This window comes from Gopherus flavomarginatus, chromosome 1 (genome assembly GCF_025201925.1).
Source record: "Gopherus flavomarginatus isolate rGopFla2 chromosome 1, rGopFla2.mat.asm, whole genome shotgun sequence".
Lineage (NCBI taxonomy): Eukaryota > Metazoa > Chordata > Testudines > Testudinidae > Gopherus > Gopherus flavomarginatus.
In genome coordinates, this window is record NC_066617.1 from 17,434,444 (window position 1) to 17,449,140 (window position 14,697).

Below are 14,697 nucleotides of genomic sequence, written 5' to 3' on the forward strand. Positions count from 1 at the left end.
CAAGAAGAAAGAGAGATGCAGTGGCTTGTCCAAGATCACACACCAAGTCATCAACAGAACTAGGAATAGAGCCCAGGTCTCCTGAATCTCACGCAACTGCTCAGGCCACTGAACCACAGTGACTCTCAGTACTAACTATTCTTCACAATACTATGTGCATTTTACAGATCGGAGTGGCAGACACAGAGGGCCAGATTTATAAAAGTATTCAGGCACCCAAAGATACAGATCAGCACCCAGTTGGATTTACAAAGCACCTAAGAAGGTTAGGCACTTAACTCCTAGTGAAGTACACTGCATTAACCTTCCTCGGCATGAAATATAGAAAATCACTGCTGTAGACTATAGCAATGAAAGAGGAGCCATGGAGGTCATTTGGGTCAATGATTTCACCTCTTTAAAGTCCAGAAATGGGTAGTTACGATCCATGAGGAATTAAAGCAATACAGTCTTTTTGTGCCAATTTCCCTAGAGTTCTACCATTGTTCTCTCTGCCTGTCTCAACTACGGACAGTCTCTGAATTCTGTGAGGTTCATCTTTCTGAACTTTCCCTCTCAGAACTGCAAACCCAGTTCAAGTTCCCAAAGTTTTCTCTGCCTGTGATTTCAGCCTGTGCGTTTTTTCAAAGTTTGTTCAATTTTTAAATAATGTTTCCCCTCCCCAGCGAATGGAAGCTTGTGCGGGGTGTTAGGAATTGAAACACTTACCCAGCCCCTGACTAGCATGAGTGCCTTATACACAGTGTAAACACTATGGCTGAGATCAGAAGTGACTAGTAATTTTGTGGGCCCAGCTCAAGAGCCCTTAAAGAGGCCTGATTTTCAGAGGGCGGGAGTCAGCACCTTCTGAAAAATCAGGTCCCTTTAAGGTGTCTCAAGTTAGGCATGCAAAGCCTGGGGCACCCAAAATCATGAGTCACTTCTGAACACCTTGGACTATATTTATTTTTTTTATGCATATTTCCCCCACCCCCATTCTCTGTTCCTTTTATCTACAGTATCCCTTAAGTGGAACATGAACCCAGTGATGCTAAAACTTAGACTGGACTTCAGAAGCCACATTATATGAGAAGGTTGAAATTAGACAAGCGTATCTATTACTACTTAGACAACTGTTAACAAGCAAGCGTTCAACAAACCAGGGCCCATGTACAAAACACTGTCGTGGTTTGAGCACTGACCTGCTAAACCCAGGGTTATGAGTTCAATCCTTGAAGGGATCACTTGGGATATGGGACAAAAATCTGTCTGGGGATTGGTCCTGCTTTGAGCAGGGGGTTGGACTAGATGACCTCCTGAGGTCCCTTCCAACCCTGATAGTCTATGATTCAAGAGCAAGGAAGAGCAACCCTAAGGCTACCACTCTGTCCACAGCCTCTCCTGTTGCCTCTGTGTTACTAAGTTGGTTGCAGGGTTGGCATTACACACCAGGAGCCAATCTCCCATTGAAGTCAATGTGTTGATGAAGGATTTGCTGTGCAAGTCCTATGGGTTTATTCAAGGGGAAGATCCAAGTTTGTCTTACATGTGCAATGATCCCCAACCACAGTGGAAAGTCCTGAGGGCAGAGAACAGCCATTCACTTTAGGTGATTGCTTCTTTTGGAAAGAAACATTCTGTCTGCATTTTAACTTAAGGAACTGGGTTAATCAGTGCAAAAGAATATACATATTTAATATTGCCTGTGTATTGCTGCTGATATTGCATGAGTAGCAAAGAGGTGGCAAGAAGAAGAGGCAAAGTTCCCCTGAAGGCAGGAGAACCAGCCACAAAGCTAGTGCATCCAGCAATTTTTAAAATGCTCATCTCCCTTGTACCTGAGTGCAAAGAAAACTCTGTTGCTCTTACCACTTAAAAATGTTTCGCAAGGACTGCCTCGTAGCAGCTGTCAGAATCTGCTACTTGCTACCTAGGGGCCAGATTCTGATATTATGCCGCACAGCCCTTTACTGCGCAAGCTGTCTCATTGTGGTACTCATGGAGAAAGATGTTATTCGACGCAAGGGCAGCAGAATCTGGCCTAGATATCTAGCAGTCTTGATGTTTTTTAGGTACCCACTAGGCAGCTTGCACAAAGAACCCCTTGATATGCTCCAGCATGGAGACAATACAATTTATTAAGAGGCAGACGACAGCTTTTGTCTTTATTATCTGCATTGGTTTTTGCACTTAAGAATTTACATCAGTGGAATCACCAGTAATAGTCCAAATTGCACAGGCTCTCCCCCGCCACAGAGGGGCTTGTATATTATTACTTAGTTCGTTCCTTCAGTGAAACCTAGATCATTTTTTGTTGTTGTCTATGGAGGCACTGGAGTTAAATTGTTGATCCAACAACAAATAGAGATGCTTGAGTTAAACTGCTGTGTCAATATGTAATTGCATTTAGCAAACAGAAATAGAGCACATTTATTTTATGGACTGAGCATAGATTTTGGCATGTGGGCTGGGCACTTCCAATTGCATGGAGTAGTTTCCATTTTCTCCCACCAGGGTTTTCCATGGAAAGCAGCATGTCAATGAACACTTTGCCTCAAGGTGGATTCAGTTATAAAGATGTACTGGCTAGTGTCCAGTTTTATAGCGAGTGGATCTACATTTATTAGTGTGCAAAAAGCACTTTGAGATCTGTGGATCACTAGCCTGACCCCTGACCCATCTACCTTCCAAGTCAAACTTCCATTCATTCCAGCAGGGCAGGATTAAGTCCTGGTTGCACTATAGAAATCCTACAGATTATTATTATTACAACTGTAATCAACTACTACAGCAGAACCCTATTAAAATTAAGCCCACGATTTCCCAGAGTTAGGGCTATAGCCTTGTCTTTGATGGAAAACTCAAGGGAGGGGCACGGAGGGTCCAGGAAACTGCTCGGGATTCACGGTGCAGAGTCAGCACAACAGTACAGTCCGTAACATCGAAACTGCCATAATGGCTCAGACTAGTAGGCCATTTCAGAGAGGCTGCATGGTTCATTGGCTGGGCCGCTGAACTAGGCATCAAGAGACTTAGGTCCTCTTCCAGGCTTGGCTGCTGATTCACTGTGTGACCTTCATCAAGTCACTTTATCTCTCTGTGTCTGTGTTTCCTCTCCCATCTTTGATCTGTCTTGTCTAATTAGATTTCAAGCTCTTTGAGGCAGGGACAATTTGCACTATGTCTTTGTACAGTGCCTGGCACAGCCTCTAGCACTACTGAAATACAAATAGTAATCCTAGCCCTGACAGTGGTCAATACCAGATACTTCAGAGGAAATTTCTTCTTCATCCAGGCCAGTTGTTCTCAACCTATTTATCACTGTGGGCCATATATGTAGCCCATAATGTGTTATGTGGGCTGCTGGTTGACAACCACAGTACCCCCTGCTAAAACCCCCCACAATCCCCTATGCCCAGCGCCTAGGGTGACCAGATGTCCCGATTTTACAGGGACAGTCCCGATTTTTGGGTCTTTTTCTTATATAGGCTCCTATTACCCCACCACCCCCTGTCTCAATTTTTCACATTTGCTGTCTGGTCACCCTACCCTGCCCAATGGCAGCCCCGACAGAGTGGGGCCCTGGCAGCCCCCCCTGCCCAATGGCCCCTCCACAGAGCGGGGCCAGGCAGCCGGGACCCCAGATCCTGCCATCTGGGACCCCAGACCCTGCCAAATGTGGGATTGGGCAGTTGGGATCCAGACCCTGGACCTTGCTGTGCATGGGGTCGGGCAGCGAGGACCCAGATTTTTTTTTAAGCACACAGCTGGGCCTCAGCTGTGTACTAATTGGGCGCAGGTTGAGAACCACTGATCCAGGCAATAAGTGATTAGTTTATGCCCTCATACTTGAGGGTTCCATTACACATTTTTATCCTGTGGAATGTGGCTGAGGAGGCTCTCCTTGCTCAGCAGGACCCACTCCGGTAGGAGGTTAGGGGCCTGCTTCAAAACCCGATGACTTCAGTGGGCTTGGGATCAGGGCCTGCAACAGGAAATGGGGACCAGCATGCAGTGGGGAATAATCTGGGGTTTTGCAGGGGCTGAACAACCCCTGATGCAGAACAGGCAGCTTGGCAGACCTGCACCCAGCTCTAAGACTCAAATGTTCCTCGAGAGAAGCTGAATTTTGGTCATTGCAAAGATGATTTTACTTTAATGAATTTTGGAAATGTTGATGTCAAAGGAAGGAGGGTTAGTGGAGAATCACAATCTCAGGAGTTAAAAAAAAAGCCATTTCCCCCCATATCCAGTGCCTTCAGCACAAGACCATCCGTCCTAGCCAATCAGCCAAATCCTTAACTCCACTGCCTTTATCGTCAGGGTTGGCATTTGGCCTCAGGTGTCTGACCTGTCATAAAGATGCCATTGTTTTGACCTTGCTGATATTTAGCTAATGACTAATGCTGAGTGTAAAGCATTTCTATGATCATTAAAATATGAGGCGTATGTCTTTTCCCCATAATAGTCCGACAATCTAATTTCAGTCATGCTGAATGCGGTAATGTCCCTATATTATGAGAAGAAACTATTAAGTCTCCAGCGCAAAGATTGTTCCTATTGATTTTCTTCTCAAGTTGTCATGATATTCCCAGGCCAAATCCTTTCTAAATAACTTACTCTCGTAGAGCTTTATACACTTAAATTAAAGAATTGCTGTAATACTTTGTTGCTTTTTTCCCTTTCTAAAACTGCAGCTAAGCCAACCTCAGAGCATATTTATGAACTAGAACCTATTCTGCCTCAGCCAGCGTAAGCATAAACTCCATGCAAGGAGGTGAACTCCTGGAGTCAGAGAAATTATATGTCAGGGAGGACAACTAGGGACAGCTCCTGGAATCGGTGTAGCAGAAATGTTCAGAATTAAATGATTCCTGTTTTTATTACAGTAGCTGCCCAGGAGCCCCGACCAAGACCAGGGACCCACTGTGCTAGATGTTGCACAAATGTGTAGTGAGAGACAGTCTCTTCCCCTAAGAGATTACAATTTAAACCGATAGAGGGTGGGGGAGAGAATTTAGAAAAACGATCCCCATTTTACAGCTGGAGAAACTGAAGCACAGGGAGATTAAGTGACTTGCCCACAGTCACATACAGGAAGCCTGTGGCAGAGCAAGGAATGAAACCCAGATCTCCCAAGTCACAGCCCAGTGCCTTAATGACACAACTACCTTTTTGGGTGTGTTTGGCCAAAGAAAATCATTATTCCATTTCACTGGCTGTGTGACCGATTGGCAAAAGTCTGTTAATATTGAGGTGGAAAACTATGTATACACTAGTTAAAAAGAAAAGTGCTAATTTCCCCAGTAGGCAAGAAGCCTTGTTGAAATGGTTAGCACTCACTGAGGAGCAGTGACGGTCTGCAGACTAGGCTTTGGCTAAGCCAGGATTTAAGGGTATGTCGCTAAATTGTGTTAGCTCGCTTGATCTCGGGTAGCCCCCAGGCTTTAACTCAGCGTAGCACCTGTTACAGTACATCTTGCTTTATCTCAGTGGTTCTCAAACTTTTGTACTGGGGACCCCTTTCACACAGCAAGCCTCTGAGTGCAACCCCCCCTATAAATTAAAAACACTTTTTAATATATTTAACACCATTATAAATGTTGGAGGTAAAGCAGGGTTTGGGTGGAGGCTGGCAGCACGTGACCCCCCCATGTAATAACCTTGCGATCCCCTGAGGGGTCCCAACCCCCAGTTTGAGAACCCCTGCTTTATCTTGACTAGCTTTTTAGAAGGTGTTAGTACCATCGAGCTAGCAACCGGTATCTAGCATCACACCTTGAAATCCCAGTCTAGACAAAGCACATCAGTGATCACCCGGACAGCATTGTTTCCATCTCAGATGCTCCCCAACGCTCTGAGCACTTTGCTTGACAACCTTTGTCAGTCTCTTGCACTTTCCCCTTCTGTAACCTAGATCTTTGCTCCTACTGGACTTTTTTTAAGCTTAGTTTTCCCAGGTGAGTCTGACATGTCTGCCTGTATATCTAGTTGACACACCACCTCCTCTTTAATATCTGCCCATGCTCCCAGGGAAATCCCACCCCCGCATCACAGTGAGTGTAGACAGTGACCCCCCTGTCCCCACTCGGTGCCTATGAGGCTGGTTAAACATTGTCAATCTCTATCCGTCTTGCCGTCTGTTTTCCCTTTTTAAATAGTGCCACTACGTTTATCCTGAGAATACTGGCAGCAGCTGGTCCTCTCTGACTCTATTTCCCCCTGGGGCAATGCACACAGAATAGCTCACCAGCTCCGGTAAAGGGATTGAGTGCCCCTCAAAACAATACTGAATGAATAGTAAACGAACACTGTCTCCAGCTTCTCTTCTTTTAAGCACAAACTCTGTCAGCTTGCCAAAGTCTGAGAAGATCTCCACCACCTGTGAAATCAATGCCTCAGCAGGGCAGGATTCTGGGCCCACAGACAGCTGATCCTTATTCAGGCCCCAGTCCAGCATGTGTATAACTTTGAGCATGATTATCCCATTGCTACTCACATGCTTGAAGTTACACATGTGAATTAGGGCTTTGCTGGATCATGGCTCCTTTGCAGACTATAGACCTGTACTCCACGGAGGCTCCATAAACCACTTGGGCATGAGGACAGGATAACAATGGCAGATCTACACTGTACTATACACCCCCTTAATATAGCCCCGTGCTGCATGTGCATTATCTTTCCATAGGACCCCTACCTCATTTCATGCACTACCTGTTCTGCTTGCCGTTCATCCAGGAAAGTGAAATTGGGTTGGCTAGTTGCATTTACTAGTGATAGCAGCATCCCCAAACCCAAATGTTCAAAAACTATGAGACTGGCTTAAAAATCATGACGTTTTAAAAATAATTAATCTGGGGGTCCTTTTTATTATTTATTATTTGTATGGTGGTAAAATTTAAGGGGCCCAATCATAGATCAGAGCCTTGCAGTGCTAGGTCCTGTGCAAACATAGAACAAAAAGATAGACCCTGCCCTGAGGACCTTACAATCTAAGTATAAGACATGAACCAACAGGTGGCTACCAAACGGAGAGGGAGCACACTAAGGGTATGTCTACACTACCTGCTGGATCGGTGGGCAGCGATCAATCCAGAGGGGATCGATTTATCGCGTCTAGTCTAGACACGATAAATAGACCCCCTAACCCTCTCTGGTCTACTCCTGTACTCCAGAATCGACGGGGGATCGGCAGCAGTCGACTCACCACAGTGAATACACCACGGTAAGTCGATCTAAGTACGTCAACTTCAGCTACGTTATTCATGTCACTGAAACTGCTAACTTAGATCGATTCCCCCCCACAGTGTAGACCAGGGCTAAGACAGTACCAGTCAGCATGCTAAAGAGTGGCCACAGCACACTAGTTTTCTACCCATTGATGAATATTTATTGGCCTTCTTGCTTTTGAGCTGCTAGAGCTCATGTTTTCAAGCTTTCCTCTAAAACTGTAAGGGCCAGAAATGTCCTTTTTTAAAATGAAAGCTGTGGTTCTGATATCACCACATTACTCCTGGAGCTTGGGCTTCACAAAAAGCACCGAGAGGACAACACTGTGATCCTCAACTTTGTTTTCTGATTCTCTGGCACATTGACAAGCCTGTTGTATTTGGGTTTCATCATAGCTTGGGGAGTTCAATTCTCCAGAGACCTGTTTTCACTGTAATGCTTTATTTTAAACACTCATGAAAACATCTCTATTTAATATTAAAGTTTGCAACCCCTTCGTTTCCCCCTCCACCCACTCCCCTTTTCTTTAAGAAACGCTGATGTGGGCCCTAAAATGACTGGGACAGTGTGATTTCAAAGGATTGTTTCTCTGTCCCTCAGATCATTTATCATTACTGTTAAACCTGCCTGACTGCATAATCCTGTTAACACGTTAATTATACAGTTCAGTTGTAGTGATAACGATTGTGAAGAAGCAACTGAATTTTAAATCCAAGACTGCTTAAGCTGACCGTTTGCCAATGCCAAATGGCAAGAGCTCATTTAACAGTTGACTAGGACGGGATCGTTAATGTCTCCATGAGTCGCAGACAATGATTGATTCACAATAAATGATATTCTCCCCCTTGCCCGGTGCAGTATGAGGCTTATGCACCTCTTAAGTCTCATGTAAGTCCCTAGCCCTGTAGGCCTTGTGCTAAGGGCTTAAGTGGTAAATAGACCTTTGTGCTACCCCTTGTGTAGCGTGTGGGGAAATGACATTTAATTTTCTCGTGATCTAAGAGTTGCTTCCCGGTATTTCCATCGTGGCACTTACGTTTCATCTGTGAAGGCAATTCCAAAGTATTCCTTCTCCTTCAGGTTGAAATGAGATGCCACCAGGTCGAGCAGCTCCTTGGCCAAAAGCTTTGGCTGGAAGGAAGGAAAGAAAGTGATCCGTGAGGTTAGGTTTGATATACTCCCTTGATGCTCCCTAGCACGAGCAGTGAAATCTCTTACGCCCTCACACAGGGACTCACTAAGGGACAGTCCTGTTGAGAGGGGCTGGAATAGAATGCAAGTGTCACCACTTGGTGAGTGTGTGTCACGGGTCTTCCTCTGTGCCTGAATAGGAGTCCGTTCTAGGGATACCTAGGGAGCATTGGCTCTTTAGCTGTAGCAGTTCAGGCTTTTAGCTCTGGAAGCTCCTGGTTCAATCCTCAGTGTGTCAACCAAAATGGTGGCCATGACACAAAAGCCTCATATCTGGAACCAGTAATGAAAATCCTTCTTCAAAGGGCCTGGTTCTATGAGATAATTCACTTCCCAAAAGATTCTGAGCACCCTCAACTTCTGCTGACCTTGTGAAGTGACTGAGAGTCAGTGGGAGTTGAGGCTGGTCAGCACTCACCAGACCATGCCTCTGTAGCACTGGAAGTCAAAATCAAGTAGTCATTTACAGAAAAACAAATTAATTATTATTTGTGTTGCAGTAGTGACTAGAGGCCTCAAGCAGGGATCAGAGCCCCATTGTACTAAGTAACGTACACACGCACAACAAAAAAGTCTCCCAAAGAGATGACAAGTTAAGTATATGAGAAGGAGACACAATAAACAAATGCAGTGCTGCAATGGCGCGTTTGAAGACTAAGGTTCTCTGTTCACATAAAAGTGGGCCCCTTTTGCTAACCTTTGAGTGACTCTGGTTGAGTGTCAGTAGCAAAACCTGAAGTCAGATGACTCACGTCCAGTTTTCAGTGGGCACTACTCTGCTACCAACCTCTGCTCATGATTACTACGCTGGGGCTAGCAGAGCTTAGGAACTCTCAGTGGACATTTACAGAGGGTGGATAGGATCTCTTGCTGGGTCTCTGACTATATCCAGCTGCACTGTAGGGATGATGTATCTATCACTGCTGCCAAACTATCCTGGTCTATAGGTGTGAAGTCAAACCAGAAAATCAATTCCATAGCTTCCCTATGGGATTGCTCCACCCCAGTATTTAAGCAAAGTCTTCTAATTGCAGCAGCTCTTTTACATAAGATTTTCTCCTTGTGGACTAATGAAAATAGTTGGTCCCTGTCGTCTTTACACCTTCCCTTCTTTGATTTGTAGACAGATAACATGCCTTCAATTGGTTGTCCTTACTTCAGACTCACCATGCCCAGCTTTCTTATCCAGCTCTGATAATCATAGTTTCCAGAGCTTTTTTACTGAGTAACCTTTAAAAGCACATTTCTGACACTGTCACATTATCTAGGCTTATAACATTAATAAAAAATGTAGCATCAGGAGATCGGATGTGAGGGATCAAATAAGAAGTACATCACCTGTGGTGACACAGTTGCTTGTTAGGTCCTCTCATTGTTTATGGGTGAGATTGTGTCATCGGGTTTAGGGTCTTGGGAGAAAAGAGTGGAAACAAAGGCATGCTTGCCAACTATCCTTCACAGGAGCATCAAACCCAAATTTACCACTGAGGTTCACCACAGGAGGTGTACATAGCACTCCCAAAGCAATGTGAGGAGACCCTTTTGCATTGTATGCCTTATTCTCCTTGGCAATGTCTAATATTAGTCCTTTCCTCCTAAAATTTCCTACCATAGCAGTGCTAGTGGTGGCAGGAGCTCTAGTGTAGACAAGGCACTGGAAGCTACTAGTGTTTACCACCATGTCACTGTGGTCTTACCTAGACTAGAGCCCCTACTGTTGATAGCACTGGTGGAGCTATGCCAATGGTAGCAATGGTGGGAAATGTGGGTGAAAAAGACTACTGTAGACAAGGCCTGGGGGAGCAAAGTTGTGTTAGTGACAGAAGCATTAAAACATGGTTATGACCAGTGGCTACTAGCACAGTTTCCTTGACCACTGTTGATACGGATTGTGGCCCTGTCTACACTACAAACCCTACTGTTTTGGGGGACCCAGATACAGTACAGCAACTGGCAGGCTTGGTTAACACACTTCACGTCAGCTAAATGTTCGAGTCAACAGAGTTACACCAGGGATGAATCTAGCCTGGAGAGATTGAGTGATTTGATCATGGTTGTATAGGAAATATGTGGCTGAGCTGGGAGAACCTTGGTGTCCTAGTGCCTAGCCCTATGCCTTATCCATAAGAACCTCTCCCATACTCTCCCGCAGCCCACACTAAACAGAGTCCAGTTATTGCTGCATTCATTGAGCTGTTATCTTATCTTCCAAAACACTTACCTTTGCCATGAAGCCCATAGCTCACTGGCATTGGTGAGGCAAGTGACAGCCTAAGACATCTGCTGGTTTGTTTATCTAATTGTAACCTCATCCTACAACAGTTCATCAGTTTTGTCCACCTGTTACATCCTGGCACCTAGAGTAGGGATTACTCATCTGTACAGCGACTAGCACAGTGGGGTCCTGGTCTTTGCCTGTGGTTTTTAGGTCATACCACAACAGAAATAATGAAATAGCAACAGCCATGTTCAGACGTGGTTGCAGCTAAAACAGTTTGTTCCCCACATATGGACAGGGCCTGAATTACCGGACAGGACGGATGGCCTAGTTGATAAGGAAGTGGGATGGGTCTCCAGGGACCTGACTTCAATTCCCGACTCAGAACTTCTTATGCCTTATCTTGGCCAAGTCGCTTTGTCTCCCTGCTCCCCCTCTGTAAAATGGGGGTGATATTTTCCTACTTCAGAGGGGTGCTGTGAGGATAAAATCCATTAATTATTGTCTGATGCTCAGATACCATGGTTTGAATGCTGACAGCCCCTCCCCCCATGTCTGCCTCAACTAAATGGAACCTCCCTTGGTCCTTTTCCATCCCCCTCCCTGCACAGGGGCACACGCAGCAGTCCTCAGAGTCATATGCAGCTAGCTGGCTGGCGGTGAAAGAGGAGAAAGGCTTTTCTGTTTTCCTACGATTCAGTGACAACTTGACAAAGCACGTGCGTGATGACAGCACTGTCTGTGCAGCTACAGCCACTGATGGAGGCCAGGTGAAGCAGGCTCCCCACAATGGCATAGATTGCGGCCCTGAGTTCTGCCCCTGGCCCTGCCTGGCACTTGCCGCTCTGCTACCACAGAGATATTTGATACGAGAGCAATTATGCTGCCGAGCAGAGAAGCCAGACGTCAGCCTCAGCGGCCATGCTCCCTGCCAGGGTGGAAGCAAGTTTGAGATGTGGTGACATGCCACCGCTCTACACCCTAAGGTGGGGAGTAGAGGGGAGGTCAGCTTTGGTGTTTCACTGGGCAAAGAAAATAAAAGGCGTGCTAAATAAATGATCTGATATAGACACACCTGGTCTTGATCCTGCAGGGCATCAAGCGCCTCCTGAACTGCGTGGCAGCAGGCCACAGTCGCTAGCGCTACTACCATTCACCCGTCATCCTCGGGGAGCTCCGCTAATCTGAGTACATGCAAAGTGTTTGCTCATTATTTCCGCAGAGTGGAAGCAGCCGACTGATACAATACATGATGTCGTCCAGTGAGGCATGCCTCCCTCGCTTGCTCCAAGGTTGCACGTTCTGCATTCTTCTGACACAACACCCTTGACAAAACGAAAAGGTCCTTCCTGGCCCCTTGCTGTAGTGGGGCAAGAGGGGCAAGGCAGGGGGGAGGGGAAGTAGAGGGGTGGAGAGGGGGGAAGTAGAGGGGTGGAGAGAGGGGACGCTCTACTTCCAGCACTCCTGCTATTGGGTGGGCCTCTTTAAAAATCTGCTGTATCAGATAAGATGGGCTAACCCTTGTCTTGGCAGATAAGGGAAAAGAACAATAGATGCAGAGATGGCCATGGCTCCAAGCCAGGTTAGTTAATGGCTCAGCATCCCGGCAGCAGCTTAAGACTGACGTTAAGCCCTGCTAGTCCTCTCCAAAATTACTTTCCTCAGTCATCCTAAGCCTTTTCACAGCTGCGCAAGGTTATTGGCCTTTTTAGTGCTATGGAATGAGCCCCTTCCTTCCCTGCACAGAGAGCCCTGGAAGGGTTGGGTGTCAGTGACGCTGATTCTCGGTGGCAGGAACTCACTCATACTAAGGGGACGGCCCACCTGGCTGGGACCCAGGGCAGGAAAATTCTGGCAGAGACAACTGAAGTCGCAGCCTGGATCCCCATCTCAAGACAAGACCTGAGTGCTGAAAGTTAACAGTTAAGCCGATTGCAGTTCAGGATGAGAACGGATGAGTCATGACCTCCTTTCGTGTGAGCTACATAGACAAAGAGTTCATTAGCCATGTCCGCGGCACATTTTAATTCATTATTAATTTCTGGACTTAACCTTCCAGAGGATGCTTGTTTTGCATTAATAAAACCTCTGCTGTAGACACACTGAAGAAAAGCAGGCTAGCCCAATGAAGCAGAGGGGTCTGTGGTGCGACTGGGTATTATTGGGACATTAGGACTTCTCTGCATTAAAATATATCGTCCAGATAAGGTCTGCAGGCTGGATCCTGATATCAGTCCCATAGGTGTAAACGGGGAATACTGGAGTTACTTCTGATTTACAACCATGTAAACATGACCAAAATGTATCCTCAAGTCTGTGCATTAGTGCCCTATGAGGCCAGTATCTGGCACCCCTCTGCATCATCCGGTCTTTGTTTCCTTCCCATCCAGCCTACTCTGCAACCCACACTCTGCCCTGTCCTCAGCTGTCTCCATTTCTGTTCAGTTGATAGCAGCAGCCCCCAGAATCCTTTGTGCTGGCTGTGGCAACATTTCTAAGGGCAGTAAAGGATTATGGGAAATATCCAACACACAGCTGCAGCAGGTGGCTGGGCCAAACCTGGGACAAGGCAGGTGACCAGAAACTGGGCAGCTGGAGCAGCGAGGGCTGAAGGTCAGTGTGTTGGCGAGGGATGTGGTACCAGTGCTTTCTTCCAGTATTTCCTTCCCCAGGGCGCCCTGGTTGGCTGCTTATTTAGCCTACGTCAAAGGCCGCCTCTGCAAAACTGCAAACTAAGAAACAATAATGCAGTGGAACTTCTTTGTTTTCTGGCACAGAAATCACCGCGGCCCAGATCCTGGTCCTACTGCACAGCATGAGCTGGAAGAAAAGAGAGGGGAGAAGGAATCCTTTCTCCAAGCTGCAGCCTTAGGGATGGGACTCCCAGATAGCTGGAGCCCACAATGGCAACTGGTCTCCAATTATTTGGGAGGAAAGGTTGGGGGACCATGTGCTGGTGTTGTGGAGCCCCTTCCTCAGCTGGCACATGCCCTGTCCCCACACCCCTGCTGCATGGCAGCATGTGGAGGAGAGCCCTTCAAGAGCTGGATTCCTGCCTGGCCTCCTCAATTCCTGCGTGGTCTCATTGCACAGCAGAACTGCCAGGACTGCATGGCAGGCAGGGCCCTCGGTGCCTGTGACAGTCAAGGCAGCGGCACCTCTGAATGATACAAGAAGCAAAGCTTTGGTGCATAGATACAGTGGTGATGGGCTCATTAGGAATGGATTGACATCACTGTCTGAATGGGCCATTCAGGTGATTTTTGATGGGTTAATGGTCTGGATATTGAAACCAGATCTGGCAGCTCTGAACAATTGAGGCTTTCCTGCTGCCCCCTTGGGAAGGAAGGTGAACAGATGGGTATTCGTTAGAGGCTGCAAAACCAGCAACCCAAACACCCTGCAGCACGCTCTGGGCAATGTCAGAGGGGTATTTATCTGACACGGCGTTCAATGCACAGCAGCAGCTCGGCTTTTCTGCCTCAACAGCGAGGCACAAAAATCAACACAGGGCTGGGGCTGGATTTCTGCTGCCTAGAAGCAATCAGCTCCCTGTGCAGCGTGGGTCCTGTGAAACTGCTGCTGGGAGCCAACTACTGAAAGAAGGCAGAGAGCGGATGGCCTACAAGGGTGAATGTGCCATTGTGAATCAGAAGACAGTACTAAGCAGTAGCTTGGCAGGGGTGGGGGACTGGATGATCCAACAGGCCTTTGTCAGCTCCTTGCACTGATTAGTAGCAGTCAGGACCGGCGCTAGAGTTTTTCACGCCCTAGGCGCACGGCCATTTCGCCGCCCAGCGCGCCGCTCCCGCGGCTCCGGTGGAGCTGCTGGAGCCATTTCTGTGGAGGGTCCGTTGGTCCGCGGCTCCGGTGGAGCTGCCACAGCCATGCCTGCGGGAGGTCCACCGGAGCTGCGCGGGACCAGCGGACCGTCTGCAGCCGTGCCTGCGGCAGCTCCACCAGAGCCGCGGACCAACGGACCTTCCGCAGGCACGACTGCGGCAGGTCTACTGGAGCTGCCTGCCACCCTCCCTGGCAAAATGCCGCCCCCCGAAAATCCTGGCACCCTAGGCGATTGC

General features: G+C 47.2%; 1 protein-coding gene across 7 annotated transcripts in view; it reads right to left on the minus strand.

The window, feature by feature from the left end:
• The window catches only part of FRMD4A (FERM domain containing 4A), a 554,591-nt gene that overhangs the window by 125,943 nt on the left and 413,951 nt on the right, over window positions 1-14,697 (minus strand). For all 7 annotated transcript variants that reach the window (XM_050936795.1, XM_050936796.1, XM_050936793.1 and 4 more), the window contains one exon: window positions 8,246-8,340. In XM_050936795.1, coding sequence (XP_050792752.1) covers window positions 8,246-8,340 — 95 coding nt within the window. The remainder of the gene's footprint in view (window positions 1-8,245; window positions 8,341-14,697) is intronic.